The sequence below is a fragment of the Camarhynchus parvulus genome, chromosome 1 (genome assembly GCF_901933205.1).
Source record: "Camarhynchus parvulus chromosome 1, STF_HiC, whole genome shotgun sequence".
NCBI lineage: Eukaryota > Metazoa > Chordata > Aves > Passeriformes > Thraupidae > Camarhynchus > Camarhynchus parvulus.
Window position 1 is genome coordinate 72,778,402 of NC_044571.1, and position 19,800 is coordinate 72,798,201.

At 42.3% G+C, this 19,800-nt stretch overlaps 1 protein-coding gene across 1 annotated transcript in view; it reads left to right on the top strand.

Moving 5' to 3' along the window:
• ARHGAP20 (Rho GTPase activating protein 20) overlaps positions 1-19,800 on the top strand; it is a 57,934-nt gene that overhangs the window by 14,512 nt on the left and 23,622 nt on the right. Inside the window, exons 3-4 of the mRNA XM_030956064.1 lie at positions 12,917-13,087; positions 18,164-18,313. Of these exons, the coding sequence (XP_030811924.1) occupies positions 12,917-13,087; positions 18,164-18,313 (321 nt within the window). The remainder of the gene's footprint in view (positions 1-12,916; positions 13,088-18,163; positions 18,314-19,800) is intronic.

The window sequence follows — 19,800 nt, forward strand, 5'->3', positions numbered from 1 at the left end:
TGATGCAGGAACTCTCCTGTCCACTCTCCTGTCTGCCCCTGCCAAGGTGGGTGTTGCTCTTGCACAGCCCCCAGGCACCATGGCAGCATTTGCTGGAGCCTGGGCTGTGGATGGCACCTCCCTGGCAGAGGCCGCCCATGCCAGCCGGCCCTGGGCTGCCATGGCCTGGCCGGCCGATGGTGCCGCTGCTGCCGGGGGCACGGCTTGGGCCAGGCAGTGCCTTGCCAGAGAGTTTGCAGAGCTGAGAGGGGCAAGGGCCGTGCTATGTGTGCCTGCCAGTTTCCAGGCGTGCCTTCCATGTGTGGTCAGTGGGGATTTACCTCTGGAGCAGCTGCACGCCGCCAGCGGGGAGAGCTGGGCTCAGAAGCAGAGCTGGAGATGGCATGGACAGGTACGATCCCGGCTGGCTCCAGCCAGTTGTCTAAACTGAGTCTCCTATTCCTAGAGACTCAGTCACCAAAGCAAAGGAAGGTGCCTTTGCTTCTGGGTTTAATTCTTAGATTTAATTCAGCCTTGAAAAACCTGACTGGGATTTTTTTTCTGAGGTTTTTTATTTCATGAAAAGTTTTGATGTTTTAACATTTTAGGCAGAAATCTCTGTATGAGAACTGCCCTGGATTTCTCCCCTCAATATGTCATGTTTCCCTATGTAAGGTAAACATATATGAATTTGTAGAAAAATGGTAATTTTTTAAAAATTGCTATTTTGTATTTAATGCTCTTCCTTTTTAATGGAATTATAGTTAAAACAGCTTGTGATGATATTCTACAAATTGTCAGTTTCTAGTATATCTAATTCATGCTTGATTAAAACTAATTATAAGACTGGAGTATTGCTTCCTTTAACCATGTGTTTGAACACAAAAGTTACTTTTGCATAATAATAGCAGAGGATAAAATTTTATTAGCTGTTAACAAGGTGAACTTTCTGAGGCCTCAGATGCCTTTTAACTCAGAGATTGGCAATCCTGCCCCTCTGCTGTGTTTTTTCTGTTTTGTTTTGTGTGAGTGTATGTGTGCATATGTTTGTTTTTGATAAAACTCCTCAGTTCTTCATTTACGACCTACAAACTGGCTTTTAGTGATGTTTGTACATCTGGAGATCGAAATGAGCTGCGGCTTTCGGAGATATGCTGCTTTTTTATTAAAAGGAAAGGACTGGAGGTAAGAAGGAAGGCTTGGAATCAAGGTTTTGGAGGGATTGGAGTTTAAATAGGGGATTAATTTTACAATAAATGGCTAATAGTTTAACACCAGTGCCTTAAGCCAATTCCCTTCTGGAGAGAATTGTGGCAGTGTGAAGACAGTGAGGGGCAGTGCTCATCAGGATGAGTGCAGGGCTCTACTTGTCCAGATGTCTCAGTGTCCACATGTGCTTTTGGCTGCAGCCCATTTAGAGGACTTTTTGCATTAGGCCTTGAGGTCTGGCAGCAAGCAGCTGTTGTCCAGCCATTGTGTATTGCTGATTTTAGACACTAAAATCTCTGCCAAGTGACAGTCTGGCCAAGCAGTTTGGGCAGCAGCATACCTGAGGAAATCACAGACCAACTTGCTCAGTCTGCTTTGTGATCATTTATCTTGTGTAAACAAGCAGAAAGGCTCTAATGATGTGAGGCTGATGTGCAGCCTCTGGTGCTCCCACCTCTGACAAGGGCCAGCATTAAATACCCTTTGGACTCTCCATGGCATTGTTTCTCCTGGTCCAGCTGCATCCTTGAGGTGCGCAAAGCTGCTGGTGAGGAGTTTTTAATCACATCCTGGGAGTAACAGTCTGTATTTAGGTACCTTCTGTGCCCACTCTTTAGTGTTTGGGTACTGGGGGCTAGATCCAATAAAGGATAAGCCTCAGGTGCAAGACTCTAAACCCATGACAGAAAGACATCATCTCAGAGGCTTCCTGACCTCTCAAGTGCCTCTGTTGTTTAGACACTGTCCTGCTGACCAGACAGCTTACCAAACACCTGGAGTTTTGCTTTTGCACATGCCAGTATAGCCTAACTTTTGGCAGCACTGAACAGGTAATTATCATTAAAAGGCACAGAGATGTGGGCGATGCTCTAACAGCTTTTCTCCCCAGCTCAGATCACTTGTCGAGTAGGAACCTCTGACTAATCTGCCTGAGTTGCTCTGTGAAAAACTTGTTGAATAAATAGGTGGGCAGTGAGTTATGGGAGAGCAAACAGGTGCATGTGGCTCCATGCATGTTCATAAGGAATCTGGGTCACTATACTTGCCATAGCTGGCAGCAGCAGGCATATTAAGTAATCTCTTCACTGTAATAGGATAATTCCTGTGCTGTAGTACAAGTATCAAAGTATAATTCAAAGCCCTGGAGGCAAAGCAAAGCCAGATTTGTTCCTGTTACAACTGGACAGGTGAAGTGACAGTCCTGTCTTCCATGTTGGCACCCATATTGGTCATCTCTCTTAGAGGAATGGTTCTTACAAGCTGCAGCCAATACAGGGGCTGAGCAGATCCTCTCTGCATGTCTGTGGTGGGGCTTTGTGGAGTTCACCCCACTGTGTCCCACAGTTCATAGGCTCATAGGATGGCTTGTGGTGGAAGACACCTTGAAATCATTTACTTTTAAGCTCTTTGCCATGGACAGGGACACCTTCTGCTAGACCAGGTTGCTCAGGGCCCCATCCAGCCTGGCCTTGAACACTGCCAGGGATGGTGTAACTGCAGCTTTTCTGGACAGCCTGTGCCAGTGCCTACCCCATATTCACAGTAACAATTCTTCCTAAGATCTAATCCAAACCTACCTATCTGAATTGCTTCTTCAATAATGGGAAAATCAGACTCTAAAGGGGAAGGGCTATTGAGCAGTGGAACTCTGAGAGACCATGAGCAGCCCCACCAGTATTACCCAATGATTGAGTGGGGTGACTGACAGGCAGTGAACCCAGGCAGTCAACTAGAAAATGCCATTTCCCTGTTGAGAGGACATGGTCACACCAGCGCCCTACTCTTGCCCATCTGCAGCCTGTGTGACAAAGAGCTGGAGACATTAGAGTCAGCAGAAACATGTGGGCTCACTGACAGCCAGTCATGATGGTCCAGAAGGGATTTCTAAAGATGTCCACACCAGTCTTGTTACCTCATGTGCACATCAGCTTTAAATTACCTGTTTCTGTAGAGATTTGCAGAATGTCCTAGCTATTTTTGGTAACCCAGAATTCCTGGCTGTTACATGACCTGTGCTGAACTCTTGTAATACACTTTACAAGAAGATATATGAAAACACCTTTTGAATAAAAGATCAGTTTCATCTATGAGGTAAGTCAAAGTCAGTGGAGTTGAGCCAGGCTTTTAAATGTTCCAGTTGTAATTAAGTAGGATTAATTCTCCTAATTGAAATTACTACTTCTCAAAAAAGTTAAGGTAGGACAAAAACCGTATCTCTTCAGCCAACTAAAACAATACTGGATCTCCTTATTGGGACTGAGGTCCCAGAGTGCTTCTCTGTATATCTCCTCAGAAGGGGTAGGAAGAAGCTTGGTTGGTAGTAGCAAAGATAGCCTGTGCATCCAGGCTTCTTGTAGGCCATGAGAAGCTCCAAAAGCCCAGACATCCATGGTGCAGAGCTGTAGAGCTGGGTGTTGGGCTTTGGGTTTGCGCCTCAGTTCATCCTACTATTTTTCCTTTTTTTTTTTCTTTATTATCTTTGTTTTCTTTATTTTTTCCCCACAAAGGTCACTTTTTTGTGACTTTGTTTTTTGGTCTGAACAATAAGATCTCTGTTTGGGTAGACAGTGCCTGGAATGGCATTTCCCTGGTGCAACTGCAAAGAGAGAGTAACTCAAGGTGGTGCTGCTATGTCGGTCAGTAAAAGTGAGTGAGAACTGCAGTGGGGAACAGAGGATTGATTCTTCCAAAGGCCAAAAAGCTTTTATTGACTTCTGCATGTGAATGTGTCCTCTCCCAAACGTCTCCCTTGCTCAGGGGGCCATAGACCAAAACCCCTTGAACTTGCTGACTGACTGGAGAACACCCACACTGCAAGAGCTTTTCAACAGGATTTACGTCACTTGCCCTAAATTGTTTTCTGGTGGAAATAGGCAAAATATGACCAAAACGTGTGGTGCTAATTTATACCAAAAGAAAATTTTGCCCTTGTGTTAAATTTTCAGAGTAAACACCTTGCAGCTGCTAATTAAAATAAAACAAAAAGCCTTGGAAGCAAACCAAACCACAAGCGTGTTTCCTGTCTCCAGCCTCCACGCTGTGGTGCATGCTTGCTCTGCAGAGAATTGTGTCCTTTTGGCTATGTAAAAATTACTTAAGTGCAGCTTTGTTTACAGTTAAGCTGCCAAGCTTCCATCCTGAAAAGTGTGAGGATTTTGTTTTAATGATGCATTTTACCCTACAGCTATGTGATATTTTACTGCCAGACTACAGAAAACTACTCTGTTATGTGCCTCAGCACCTGAAACATTTAGTGCAAACCACCACCTTATTCTCTATAGTAATTTTTATTATGTTTCATAAGGTTTTGACATCATGCAGAGATGATACAAGACAATTTTTAGAATCCTATTATAATTTAAGTTGGAATATTTTTCTCAATAAATATTGCATTAAAATGTGCACACTGAGTTTTAGAAACAGGGGAATGATATCCAATTTCATAAATATAAGTTTTAACCTTGATTTCTGCCCTAAAATGTAAATTAGTTGATTTATCTGAGTAAAGCTTGCTCCCAGTCTCAATTAACTTATATCTTCCTTCCATTGTCCAGGCTTGTGCTTGCCCTGCCATTGCTGAGAGTGGTTTGCAGCACATTTTGGTGGGAAGTCTTTGTGACCCTGCTGGGACTCACTGCTTGATCTTGGGTATAATTTTCTGGAGTCCAGCTGCTTGCCTGCATAGAATGAGGACAGCCCTGTGCTGGAGGCTGTGAACTGAGGCTGATAACTTGCTCCAGGTCAGAGGAGTCCCTATGAGATCCAGAGGCACAGTCCATAGGGGAAAATGCAGGCGTGAGGGGTGACTGCCCTGTATTCATTCAAACACATTACTTGTAAAAAAGGAGCTGCAACCAGTAAAAACACTTGTAAAGTAGAATAAGGCATTGTAAAACTTAGCAACTAATGCTCTTTGAAAAACCAAGCAGATCTCACTTGTTTCATGGTACAAAAGCTACTGTACCCACAATGGTGATGGCCTAGGGGACTTTAAAGGAGTGCTGCAGAAAATAGACTTGCTATTTCTGGAATGCTGCACTGTTTTCACAAAGTGCTGCTTCAACTGCATGAAATTTACCAAAGATAACAGCATGCAAACATGCCCAGTATCCTCAGAACGAAGCTCCCTTGGCATAGCAGGGATCAATTGACAGCAGATTTTCAGAAATGGATTGGCAGCCCATGTGATTAAGAGAGTTTCATGCTTGTTTATTAAAGTCCCTTCTATAAATAGTCCGTGTAAGTTTACAACTGCATGCTAGCTTTGTGCTGGCCCACATCTTACCTACCACCTTCCTGGAAAACACTCCTACCCTCCAAGCCTATATTTTTTGTGCTTTCTTTCGCCCTCCAAGTCTAATTATTATTTATTACAATAAAGTGCCATACAAATGTAGATGAAGTGCATATTCAGGATCACAAAGATTTGAAGTGGGCAGATCCTGAGCACGTGGGTGACTCGCTGAGGGCACTGGTTGTGGTTCAGAGGCAGTGGCAGAAAGGAGCAGTTAGCACCTTTAAAAATGCAGAGGATTTTATATCTCTATCTCTATATATATCTATAGCTATATATATCTGCCTAAGTAGGGCTCTGAGCTGCAGATTGCTCCGTGTGGGTGAGCCTTGTCTGTGTTACCTCGTTCGTGGCAATGGGAGCTGTGAATGCTCATCCCTGAGACCGGCAGGGCTTTGTGTGGTTGTGCTGAACAGGCAGTGGAGATGGAGCAGGCTGGACTGAGCAAGTCATGGGAAATGGGCATGGCTGTCGGCATCCCTGTTTTCAGCACCCTTTTCCATCTATAGATAGTTTGTGCCAAGCCAGAACTGTTACAAGGACATCTCTGGATAGGATAGCGTTATTGAGGAGAACTGTGCTGTATCTCCCTGTTTCTTGCCTTTTCCATCTACAGCTGGGAATGATCAAGAACTTGATCAAGAACTTTCCACCTACAGCTCAATGATCAAGAACATTTGAGGGAATGATCAAGAACTTACACAGGGCTTTGCTTGTTCCTCAGCTGTTTTTCAAAGGCAAAGCCCCTTGCTGACAGATTTTGGAGGTAGGTCTGCGAATGGGTGTGGTGCAGTTGTAGCCTCCTTTCTCTTCATGGCCATTCTAGCCTGAGGAGTGATTCTTCAAGCCATGTGCTTTAATAAGCTGCCAGCATGACAGAAACTAAATTCATCAGGAGCATGAGCAGGACTATCTCCATTGTCCTGTGTTCAGGCCCAAGCATGGGCAGTTGTTTTCAGTGTACAAGAAAAGCTCTTCTTTCATTTAGTTTCTCACTCTTCTCCTTTAGCATACAGAACACAACGATCTGTTTTGTGTGATTATTTTGGCAAAGTCTGGGGTGATGTTTTCAAGTTGGCTATAATGCAGTTCAAGTCACATCCAGATTGCCATTTATGATGAAATTCATTGTGTATTGAAGCTCTGAAACCTTAACATTGCCCTTTGGTGCACTATAAGGAGGGGTGCAGTGTGAGTCAGTACTCACTGCTGAGTTACTGATTTGGTTGCGTTTTTTGTTCCACCTTATCTCACCTTATTTGGTGAGCTCTTGCACACCAAATTGGACCTGTTTGCTTTTAGTTAATTAAATAATTGTTCTAACTACCTTAGTAAGTTAATTATCTTGAATGCAAAACACCCTCTAGCCACAGGATAGATAACATGTCTGAGTGTTAACTGATTTCCAGCAGTAAACCATCTTGGCTTCCAAGCACCAGTTAGCAGGTCCTGAATCATTAGCAAAAAACCAAGGAAACCATCTATTGAGCTCCTGTTGAAGTTCCTTCTCACAGGACTGTTTAGGAGCTTAAGGGTCAGAGTAGGAGGCACAGAAAAAAAGTGCAAATACTGTTACCTCATTTCCAATATAAGCTCTGTTAAGAAAGTGGAGGAACTTACCTCCACTTCTAGATCTTGCTTGCTTTTGGGGGTATCTCTGCTGGTCACAAATGACATGTTTTCCCTGACTGGTAATCCATTTTGGCAAAAATACATAATGTGGGCTGAACTGTAGGCATTAGGGTTCAAATAGCTGCTGTTTTCACTAGCCTTGAAAGGATGTGGGTAGCTCCTGCTTCTCTCAGTGCACTGCTCTAGCCCAAAGCTGTGATTCAGTGATGGTAAAGTACTTTACTGAGAGACACTGAAGTTGATTCATTGGCTTTATTATTCCTAAAGGATAAATTGCTTATTCTTTAGAGCCATGCAAAACTGGCCTTTGAGGTATACAAGGTAGGTCTGATGTCTCTGAACACAGTGAGGAAGTTTAGCAGATGCTCTGCTTGGTGGCTTCTCTAGCCTGTAGGCAAAGTAAGGTTAGATTTATGCCGCAAGCTGCAAGCTTTACACCTGTAGGCAGATCCTCTTCACTGTCTTCATAAATGACTTGGGCACAGGACTTGAAGGTACACTTACATCATTTTGCTGATGACACCAAACTGGGAGGAACCGTTGCCTCCCTGGAAGGCAGAGGGGCCCTGCAGAGAGACGTAGGCAAATTAGAGATTTAGGCAGTCACCAACTGCATGAAGTGTAACGTGGGCAAGCGCTGGATTCTGCACCTGGGGTGGGGCAACTGTGGATGTATGGATTGACTGGGAAGTGAGACACTGGAAAGTTCCAGGAGAAAGGGATCTGAGAGTCCTGGTCAATGACAAGTTGAATATGAGTCAGCAGTGCCGTGGCAGCCAGGAGGGCCAAGCATGTTCTGGGGTGTATCAAAAGCAGCATGGGCAGCAGGATGAGGAAGGGGATTCTCCTCCTCTACTCCGCTCTGGTGAGATCCCACCTGGAGTTCTGTGTCCAGTTCTGGGGTCCTCAGCACAGAAAGAACATGAACCTATTGGAGCCAGGAGAGGAAAGCCATAAAGATTACTAGAAGGACGGAACACCTCTCCTAAGAGGAAAGGCTGACAGAATTGGAACGCTTCAGCCTGGAGAAGAGCTCTGTGGAGACCTTAAAGCAGCCTTCCAGTACCTAAAGGTGGCCTGTAAAAGAGGTTTCCTTAAGGGGTGTTAAGATACCCCATGCCTGGAAAGATTCAATGTCAGGTTAGTCAGGGCTCTGAGCAACCTGATGTAGAGGAAGCTGTCCCTGCTGTTTGCAGGGGTGTTGGACTAGATAACCTTTAAATGTCCCTTCCAACCCCGGGTATTCTGTTATTCTGTGACTGAATGATTCTTGTGGGTCCCTTCCATGTCAGGACATTCTGTGATTGATTGTATGAAAACTGGAAAGAACTTCTGGTCCTTACTTGAGCTTCAGCACCAGTGGAGGCATCCAGGATTTATATCTACAGTACATATTTGTGAAATGAGTGTAAGCCGAGTTGTTCACTTTAAGAGGAATTTGGAAAGGTATTGCATAATGTGTTAGACACACCAAATGCAGCCTCACACATGGCCGGGCTAGTTCAGGTTTCAGCCTTTTGAACAGCTATCATTCGACTGGTCTGCTGGTGAAAAGGTGAATTTCTAACCTACATCTTGAGAAGGCCTTCAGAGGTTAAAAAGGGAAATGGCATTTTATTTCAATAGGTATCAGTCATGCAGAGAGCACTGGTGTTGCATCATAAGAGGAAGTTGACTTCTGTGGCTGCAGAGAGATTATCGGTGGAGGAAAGTTCTGGCAGAGAGCAATAACCAAAACAGTGGAGTGAGGTTTAGGGTGGAGCATGAGCAGTCTGTGAGAAGGATGTCATATACCTGAGATACCTGCAGCAGCTCATTCCAGCTTAGCTACCTTGGAACAGGTTGTTCCCCTGAGGCCTCTTAGAGCTTAATCTAAACCAATGATAGGCTGAAGTGATCATCAGCTGAAGTCAGGGGAAAGCTTCCTATTGGAATGACATTTGGATCATGGATTTAGTAGCCACTTAGCATGGACTGTTCAGCTCTCCTTCAAAACATATTTTCTTTCATTGTTTTCACTATAAACAGAGAATAAAGCTGACATCTCCATTAACACCAAGAATAAACATTTTGTGGGTAATGCCAGTCAGCTTTATTGGAAACCCCAAGGAAGCTCTTCAGGGGAAAGAAGTACTTTTTGTGTTTCTGTGGTTTCTGGTAATACAGGATCAATGAAGTGAGCTCTGATGTTTGCTTTCACACCGAATGCAGCCAGGATGTGTTTTTCAGTATTTGGCTGACTACTGTAGATTTCACCCTCATATGCTTCACCTACAAATTTGCAGTTGTCTTTTAAATCATAGCGTCTTTTGAATAGGCACAAAATGACTATTTTGATTAATTTGAAAAATAAGAAGTATAAAAATTTATGTTCTGGAAACATCCAGAGAGAAGTCTTCAATTATCTTTTTACTAATTTCATCCAGCACAGTGATTTTAGTCTTTTCCTGAAGAGCTCAAGAATATCTCTGTATATATCCTCCAATTACAAAGTTTTCTCCTTAGTTAAAATTGCACATGGAAATTTCAGACCTCCCAAAATAGCACTCTTATAAAAAAATGTCCACTTAAGACTGGAGTTTTATAATGGCAATGCCATCGAAACATCAGTGTCAGCCTTGCATCCTCACAAAATGGAACATGGTTGCTTGCTGGCTCTACAGGATCCCCATCTAACCCCATCTTTCAGGAATCAGTTCACAGTTTTTTCTTAACAGACCTGGATGACAGCTTTTTTTCCCTTCCAAAATGGAAAGATGTTATTGTGTGGGTTTTTACTTGTGCTAATAATAAACTGATTTTAAGGGAAACACAGGAGAGGCAGACAGAGCCCTACTCTGATCACTGATTTTCATTTTTTATTTATATCAGAAATCATGTTGACCTGGCTTTTGTCTAATTTTATTGAAAGGAATTTTCAAAGAATCAGTATTTACATACTTAGCACTTTTTCAGAATTAGACCCATCTAATGGCCAGAAAAACCATTGAGCCATTAGAAACTGAACTGCAAAAATACTTTTCTCATATAAATCCCTATGCCTGAGGATATTGCTGATCTGCATTTTCAATGTAACAACACTTGGGTTTCATTCATGCCTTGTAACAAAGGAACATTAATTGAGAGGATCAAAAGCCTGCTTTCCAAAAGACATTTTTGTCACTGCTGACATGAATTTCCTCCATGTTCCTTGTTCCTGGGGTGTTAGAATATTCTGGCTAAATTAATGGCTTTGATTTTTTTTCCACTTTGAAGAAAATACTGGCACTTTTTTTTTAATAAGGCTTATCAGGTAAGGTCTAATATTAGTGTATGTAAGACTGCTTGTTAGAGTTCAGCTGACAGATGTGCTTGAAAGGCACTGGCTCAAAAGACAGTTCAATTTGCTTGACCCTTCTGGCAGTACTAAACCTACTACACCTTCATTTGTGTACCAACATGGCAAAGATTTTGCTTAGTTTAATTTGAGAGGCTCCTGGGCTTATGAATCATGATGTAGAAAATGTACAAATAGGAATAATCAAACAGAATTGCCTATATGGAGACATACAAGCCAGACCTTATGATTGTAAGAATGCTTACAGCAGTGTAACATGAAAAGGATTTTCCTCACATTTGTTGTCGCTGGGTTCAAGTACAGGTGAGTGTATTCCTGATTTAATCTTTGAGGTAGAAGCCATGCATGGCTTTCACACAGGTGGACTTATCAGCATTCCTGAATTCTGCTTGAGTTTCCGTGCCAAGTGCTGCTAGGGAGTTAATGAATTGGAGTCCAGTTACCTAATTCTCATTGATGAACTGGTGAGGTGGCAATTTCTAGTCCCATGGGGGTGGCAGGGTAGGGGAGGAGCTTCTTGTTCCCCTGGCTCCTGTTGTTGGCCACACAGTGTGTATCCCTGTTATGCTGGACCAAAATTCCTCCCTCTGCTTTAACCTCCACACTCCTGGACACCCCTTCTGCGTAGGAATGACCAAATAACTTAGGTTTGCATTATTCATCGTGTAAGTCATTCCTCTTCTTTCTCTCTTACATGAAGGGGTGGGTAATGAAAGACAAGGTTAAGACACAGTTTAAGACAAAGTAAGTTGAGGAATTCTTTTAAAAACTGAAGACATCCAGCCATAAAGGGGAATCCAAGGCCCTTCCCAGCAGGTAGGGATCCTTGCCAGCTCTTTATAAATCAGTGAAAGTGTGTCCTGCTAATGTAGGCCAATCTTGGAGCTTATCCTTTCTCTCCCAGCTGTCAGGATTTCCTAAATAACTTTCTGCATAATCCAGCCACAAGTATCAAGAAGAGGAGGGTCATGAGTCATCCAGGCTCTAACAAGCCTGGTACAAGGTTTATGACCTTCTTTGAAGGTTTCCTGTGCTTGTTCTTGTTTTCTTTAATTTCCTCCCCGTTTGTTTTGTGACTTTCACCATATAAGCTCCATTTCTTCTCCCAGTAAAGTCTTTAGGTGTTTGTCATCCATTCCAGTGGGACCAGGAATAAACTGGAATTGCTAAATTGTTCACTTCAGCCTGCCCTTGCCAAGCTGATCCTGCCAAGTGTTAGCTTAGTTTTTTAACAAGAAAAAAAAGTAAATATATGTGGATAAAAATTGAACTGATTTGTTTTGCCAGAGGGAAATGGTTCATTTGGAGGCATCTCTTGGGAAAGCAAATAATTGCAAAGTTGGATTTTAAAACCATGAGTAAAGATACTGATGGTACCTGGATTTAATCCAGAATTTCATTATTTAAGGTACACCAGGGATATAGGAGACCCAAGTTCAGTTCTCTCAGCTTAGTGTGAAAACTTGAGGCCATGCCTCTGGCTTTCCAAGGGACAGCCTGCCTGCTACGAGCTTTCAGGGAACCCTGGGGAAAGAGTGTCCTCCTCTCAGACCCTTACATTCATTTTGTTTAGCTCCATATAAATGGCCATTTGTTACAGCAAGGCTCAGAAAGTAGGGACATCCTGGCTGGGTGAATAAACTGACCATCATGCTAGAGAAAATCTATTTCTGCTTCAATAACTATTCAGCTGCTTTATGTAGAACAGTTAGATCAGGAGAATTTGAGAGAATCATGTCTCCACCCTGTGCTGCAACTTACTCAATACCTCCTTTGAAAAGATCAGTGTCTTCTAGCCTAGTATTTCCCCCACAGGCTTGGGTTTGGATTACCCAGCAGCCTCAGATGAGCATAGCTGTGCTCCAGCCACACAACCAAACCCTGTAGCAGGAGCTTATTCAGTGCTTGTGGGTTGTGTGCTGGGAGAGAGAAAGGCTGAGCAGCCTTCTCATGTTGCATCAGTACGTGGTGTGTCTCTAGCAAGGTTCAGTAACACCTTATATTTGTCATTGTTTCTCAGTAATTTCTGTAAATGGCTTTTAACCCTGAGTATGAGTCCTGTTCTGATCAAGGTGAATGTGTAGTTCTCTGTTTATCGTGCATTATGTGTCCCCTCTCTATTTGGAGAGCCTACAGGAGATGAAATATTTTCTCCAAGACTTCAGTACAAAGGGAAACAAATACAAATAGCACAAATGGTGTGGGCTGTGTCTATATTATTGTCCTTTGCTAAATGCTATGGGTTTTACAGCTTGGGCTGTAAAAGTTCAGTGAGGATAGTCCCTAACAGATGTTGTGTCAGAATCTGCTGAATTATCCTGCAAGTGCCTCTCACCTTTCGCTGAAATGTGGTCAAATAAATTACTTTTTGTCAGCAGGTATGGGAAGTCACTGCCTGGTTCTCACTCTCAGGCAAGTAGCTGATTTGCTTTCCTTTATTTTGTGTATTTTATGTCCTTTTGCAGGGAAGGCTGCTTGTCCCCTATCAGCCCAGAGTCATGGCCCCTTGTGCAGTCTTTCATATGCCACAACCGAGTGCTCATCCTGGACGGCCACGTGCAGCTGAAGACGAGTCTGCAAACCCAGGAGCGACACCTTTTCCTCTTCACAGACCTTCTGGTTGTTGCCAAGTCCAAGTGAGTAAGGCCCCTCAGGCACTGCTCCTGCAGAGCAGACCTTTTCTTCAGTGGAACATAGCATGGATTTCCAGAATGCTTTTATGGTAGCAAATCTTCCCTAAATCATAAGGAAACATTTTATTTTGACCTCTCCAGGGACCTTTGAAAGCCTCATAGCCATAGAGGAATTTCAAGATGCAAGATTTTATGGAAGTATCAGATGTTCTTTCATATATTTCTTGTTTTCTGTCATCTTCTCCACTTTGGGAGTGCAGTGTCACAAAAGACTCATTGGCACTCTGCTATGTCCAATGTGCTACCTTCAACTTCTTGTTTTAGACAGGTCATCTTCATCCTTTGGGGTTTGGATAACACCAGTGGTTGTGTTGTATAGGGATTAGAGGTTTTAACCCTTACCTGGAAGCTGCTTTGATACACGCCAGGGATGAGCAGCTGTATAAAAATAGAGATTGCAGGCAGCACTGCGATGTCTGTCTCTGTAGCTTGTCCTGTGCCAGAAGGAAGGGGCATGGGGAAGGGGAAGCCATGCTGAGCAGTCTGGGTAGTGTTCATGTGTAATCAGGCTTGCTGTTGAGCTCTGATTATTCACTCTACCATTCACAATTAAATCACATTTACAAGCTGTGTCGAGCGTGCCAGCTTCATGCGGCATTTGTGGTTTAAGGCAGTTTTAGAGGGTGCTTTCACTTGCTGTTATGGGTTATGGAGAAATAATAATAAAAAATCCTGATGTAGCTTCACTCTCTGTTAGGCACTGTGTTGTGGTTTCACAGGGTGGGCAGTCTCAATGTGAATCCTGGGCTTTTGCAACGTGTCGTTTTGCTTAAGCAATTGTTTCAGGGGCTTCTGGGAAAAGCCAGAAGAAGTCTGTGTTTTCTGTAGAAATCCGAGCTGTGTCTGTTTGAATCACACATAGTAGACATAAGCCCCCCAGCTGAACTCCCTCACTTGATGTGGTGTGACAACACAGAGGATATTTTACACAAAACATGTTCCGCTATGGGTGGGCGGAGAACATAAGTATGTTTAGGGGAAATCTTGGTGTTCTACCAGCACCAGCAGTAACAGCATTGTTACTGTATTGATTTGTGTTTGTTGCTGGTTCAGGGTGGAATTCACCCCACCTAATTTCAGCTGTAAAGTGAAATACTTGCAACTTGCATACGTTTCTGGGTTCTTCTTACAGGCACTGAGGCAAAACCAGCTCCTGACTGTGGCAAACTCCCCTGTGCTCAGAGAGCATTGATGGGTGAGGGCAGTGCTCTTGGGAGTCTCTCTCTCTGTCCACTGGCTATTCAGTGGGCATGGTCCACTAGCTTAGTTCCTTAATTGTAGAGGAGTATGGTCAGGAGGGATAAAGCCCCCTTCCCTGGTCAGCCTGCTGAGCACAAGCTGTGTTACAGCCCCTGAGCTGCACTTTACTGCAGGTTTGGCTGGGTCCCAGTGGGACTATTTGCATAGGAAAGCACTAGTTGGTGTAACCGCACAAAAATCTGGTCCCCAGGGAGTAATAACAGCTCCTACAGCATGTGATTTAATGTGGTGAAGAGAAACAATGTTAAAAAAGGTGGAAGAGAACAATTTGTGCTTTTGCATGTGAAAAAGGTGGGGGAGCAAGTCTTTGCTAGAAATGGCAAAAATAGTATTTTGAGTGATTTTACTTCGTGTATTTTGAAGAACTAATTGGGATGTTCTCTCTACAGCTGCCCTGTCAGCAATTAAAGCATCAGAGCTGTCACTAATGAATACTACTTAAAAATCAGCATTTTTAAAGCTGTCTCACACTAAAATGCCAATGCTGATTCCTAGAAGGAAAACCCAAGTGTGTGTTTTGCTATGTGGCCGTGACTGTTGACTGCCATTGACTTTTTAATAGCTGGTGCAAAGTCAAAACAGTAAAACTAGGACAGAATTAGTGATACAGTTGAATCTGACTTAACTTCAGAATTATTCCTTGTGAATAATTCTCTCTTAAGTAGTTTTTCAGCTTGGGGCATATGAACCCCTAAGGTACCTTTGGTCCAGCTGGGCCCATTCGGGTGGGAGCTCAGGTGCAGGTGACCAGCCACTGCACAAACGGAGCTCATGTACAATCAGGCTTTGGATGGACAGCAAGTGGGGACAGGTTTTTGGTAAAGAGAACAAGTATCTTTTGTCCTCTGAGCTTGCTGAGTAAACTGCTTGTACATGACTGAGCTCCTGCTTAAAGGCAACAAATTGGCATTGCTCCCTTAGGAATTTGTGAGGGGTGAGTCCTCTCCATAACTGGTCCATGTATGACTTTGGACAAGAGCCTGTGGGTTCATTTTTTTTGCTGCTTTCTAATAATATCTGAAATACAAACTGCTACAGTTTCCTATGATGCATTATACTAGTTTATTAAAAAATAAGAGTGGTACTCACATGCTGTGCTTCTCTGCTGCCCTGTCCTTCACTACCTTCATGTCAGGGTTAAGTCACAAATTAATTTATTGAAAGAGTTTTTCTAACGAAACCAAAATCAAATACATAAAATGTTACACTCTTTTTTATGTATTGATTAGATTTCTTACAGAGAGCGTATGTCTTTATTTGGCAGAGTAAATATTACAAGGATCTGTTAGTTCAGTGATGAAGGTGTCTCACATATGTTTTTGTGTGAGAGACACAGAGAAATTGTTTCCTTTTTCTCCTTTGTGATGTACACCTGCATACATATACGTGCCTTTTAAGGGTATTTTCCTGAAGTGGCTGGACATAGAAATGAATGGCTGAGTTCATACATGGAATTATGGCAGCAGTAGATCCATAAATGCTTTTGTCAGAGAATTCAGTTAAGAAGATTAGCAAATCTGGAGAGAAATTAATCTCCCATCTGTTATCGGTTGCAAGGTATCCAATTGTAAGCAAAGGGAACTGTGTGTACTCTGCAGAGGTGGCATAACTTGGGGTGTGCCAGTATCTACAGCATTGATCTTCATGATTTTTCTGTTGATTTCAGTTGATTTGGAATCTGCCTGATATTCACAGTAACATTTGCTAGGGGACTTCCTTAAAAATATACAACACTCATTAAATTGTTACTGTACCCATTTTTTAAATGTTCTGTCATGCTGCTTCCTTAGTCAGCAATATATTCATTTCTAAAGGTAATACTTTGGCATTTAAATAGAAGACCCATGTTTCACAAATGCTAAGAAGCCATGGATTGCATAAAGGACATGGCAGATAGGGATAAAATTACACTTCAGGCTCTTTAGATGTTAATGGAGGCTACTGTTTCAGCACCTCTGGAAACCAGGCCACTTGAATACTGATGGTAGCTGAAAGCTGTGACTAGACATGGCAAACAGGGAAGAATATACATCAAGCATGACTGGAGAACATCCTTGTGTTTCTGCCAACACCCTGCTGACACCTGCTACTGGCACTGTAGGGATCTGGCTTTATAGACTGTAAATATTAAAAAATGAAACAGCATGTAGAGTGTTCAATGTACTGGGTAATGGCAAAAAGAAGTTGAGGAGAAAGGGAGGATCAGCAGATTGATTTGGTGGAGTCAGACCAGACATCCATTTATTAACATCTACATTAGAATTCACAGCTGTATTTTTTTGTAAATCTACATTTTCACAATTAATTCAGTGGTCAGTCAGAATACAGTTATTTTTGTATTCTTGACAGACCTTACTTGTTGCATCATAAACTCATTTGCTAACAAGCATGTTGAAATATGCTCCTGTTCTTTAAGTTTCTCTTTAATTGGGTAGCAAAATTTAATAAAGAGAGGTAAAATGTTCAGCTGATCAGGAGACACCATAGACTTAGGTTTGATGAGTACTGATGGTTCTTTCTTGACCTTCCTCTGGATGTGCTCCTCTATCCCACCACACCTGTTAGCACAGTGTCAGCTGGAAAACTCAGACCAGCCAGGTTCATCTATGTCCTCTTTAAAGCCACAAGGTTCAAGTGCTTTCATGTTTCAGACTGTGTTAGTTCAGTCTGTCCCAAATCAAATACCTTGTAAACAAGGCTAATCTCAGGGAAGGTAGTCCATGTGTCCCAAAGCCCTAAGAAACTGCTCACCTGGCATATTTATTTATAGAGCACTAATCACCATGGTGCCCAGCACTGTCCCCATCCACATTTGCAGCACAGTGGTGAGCTGATGTGCTCTTGGTTTCAGGGAGGTGTCTCCTCCAGCCTTTCCCTGCTGGCCCAGGAGAACCATAGCTCAGGTAATTCTGCAGGGCTTGAAGTGAGTGGCTCTAGCAGTGCTACAGAGCTGGATTGACTTTGGGAGTTTTTACTTGTTTCTCACATAGCACAAGCACTCACTAAACCTACAAAGGAAGGACACTTATATAGAGACATCTACTGGAAGAGTTGAAGTTAAAATGTGAAATTCTGTACATTTGACCTTTACTCAATTGTTTAGTTGCATAAAACATAGGAAGGGCTACGTTTTTAAAAATTGGGAAGATTATGTCTTATCCTTGTAGATGAGTAAATGTTTTGAGATTGCTCAAGGTCTTGGCTCATTCTCCAAGTGATGTGTTCCTAAAGCTACCATGTAGAAGGTTTGTGAAGGCTGTGTGGTGACCTGTGGTGTAGTTAACACAAATAGCAATTTTCTACTCTTTTTTTCTTCAGGTTTGCTTCATTTGCCCTGGCCTAGTTGTCACTACTTAAACTCATCATCATTTTTGACCCTGAGACTAAGCAATAGAACTGCATTGTGAACTCCTCAATGGCATTAAAGTCACTGAAATGAGAGTCAAATACAAGTGGTAACCTTTGCCTCATAGCTAGATTTGGAGGGCAACTCTAGACATGGACAGCTTTCCCCCAAGACTGGGAATGTCCAGGGATGCTAGAAGTAAACTGTTTATCACAGAAATAAGAGACTGGTTGATCCCATTTAAATGAAAAATTGGTGTGTTTTTATATGCAACCCAATAAAACATTTTCTTCAACTGAAGCAGAAGTGCTTCTTCTGTCAGCTCCAGTGCAAACCTCACATGTGCCTGAAGGAAGAAAATCTGCTGTCTGTGCTTTCATGTGTGTGACACACCTGTGAATTTCCACCTGCAGGTCACACTCTCATTTCAAGCTGAAGTGCCAAGCACGTCTCTGTGAGATGTGGACAGCATTTTGTACAGAAGAAGTGTGTGAAGGCAGCACAGACCCAGACAGGTCCTTTGTTTTGGGCTGGCCCACCACAAACTGTGTGGCAAACTTCAGGTAAGAATTGAGAGAGATTTTATTTAACAAGTTATGTAAATGTTTCTAGGCTGACAAGTCATGAGACTATCACAGATTCATTTCAGCACCAGTGAATGTGGGGAGCAGGAACTTGCTGATTCTCAAACCAATTCCTTCTACTGCTCTGAGGAAGCTGCCCTCCATACCTCATCTTCCGTCTCACTTATCATTTTAAAAATTGAGAAAATACATGATTTGGCAAAGCACTTTCTGTGCTGCAAACTTGCTTAGTGGAAATTACCTTTTTTTGGTATAACTGGCAAATACCTTGACTAATTAATAAGATGAACTACAAATATTAAGCAGCCAAGCTAATGAAAGGATCAAAGACACTCTTGTATGACAATTTTAAACAGAAGGCCATGTATTGGAAGTAGCAGAAAACTTACAGTGAAATAATGACCTTTGTCCTATTTCTCTTTTTTCATTTAATTGTGCCAGAGAAAATGTCAAAATTCCTCTTAAAGCCGAATCTCTGAATTTTAATATCAAGAAAAAAATTTTGGCTGTCTTTGCAGCATTGACTGTAAGACACATAAGAGCTGTAGAGGTAATTTCAGTGATTAGGATAATTTTAGTCTCAGCAGGAGGGCTCTTTCATTGCTTTGAACGAGGGGAGGGCACCGTCCCCCTGAAATCCCAGCTGCTTTGCCTGAGTCTCAGGAATCACATTTTCTTCTTTATCAACACAGAGCAAAAGCTGGAGTATCTGGCTTAATTTCTATGTCCCATTGTCCATACCTAAGGACAATGTTGTCTACAAATTGCACTCTCCTGAGCTGGTTGTGCTGTTTGTTTTTTACACATAATAGTCTCGAAACAGAGATGAAATTTTCTGTTGATTTTCAATTGAAGTCTTGCCAAAATTTCAGGAGCTCTGCTCTAAAGACAGTATGTGATCCTTTATAGATAACTGAAAGTAGTTGAATAAGAAAGCAATAGCTTCAGTCAAAAACAGCTAGAGATTTACAGAAGTGAAATTATTTGATGTCTGGAGTTACAAAGAAAAATCTAAAGGGCCATGCGTGAATGCATAGATGTGTTTGTGAATGCATCGAGTAGGTTTGTAGTTCCCTAAATGCCTGCTGTGTGAATTTGAAAAACTAGATTTGCAAAAGCAGCAGTGGAAATAGCAGTTACATTTGGGCTAGGATTTAAATCAAGAAAGTTGAAGCAAAATTAGGTTAGATTCCTTGAACTGTCATATTATTAGCTATATTTTACTGGGCTGCTTTTTATCCTTCCAAGTATACACATGAGATAAAGAGAAATGAGATAAGCCTCGAAATGTCCGAAGTTAAGCCCTACTAAGTACAGTGGGCTTTTATGTGCTTTGTGATGTTCTGATAAAACAAGTAATAAATAGGAATTAGAGTGGAAAGAAATCTGTGTATCTGAGGAAATACCTTTAAACTTTTGAATTAAGCTTTTTTTTTTAAGTGCCCTCCTCTTCTATTTGGACATTA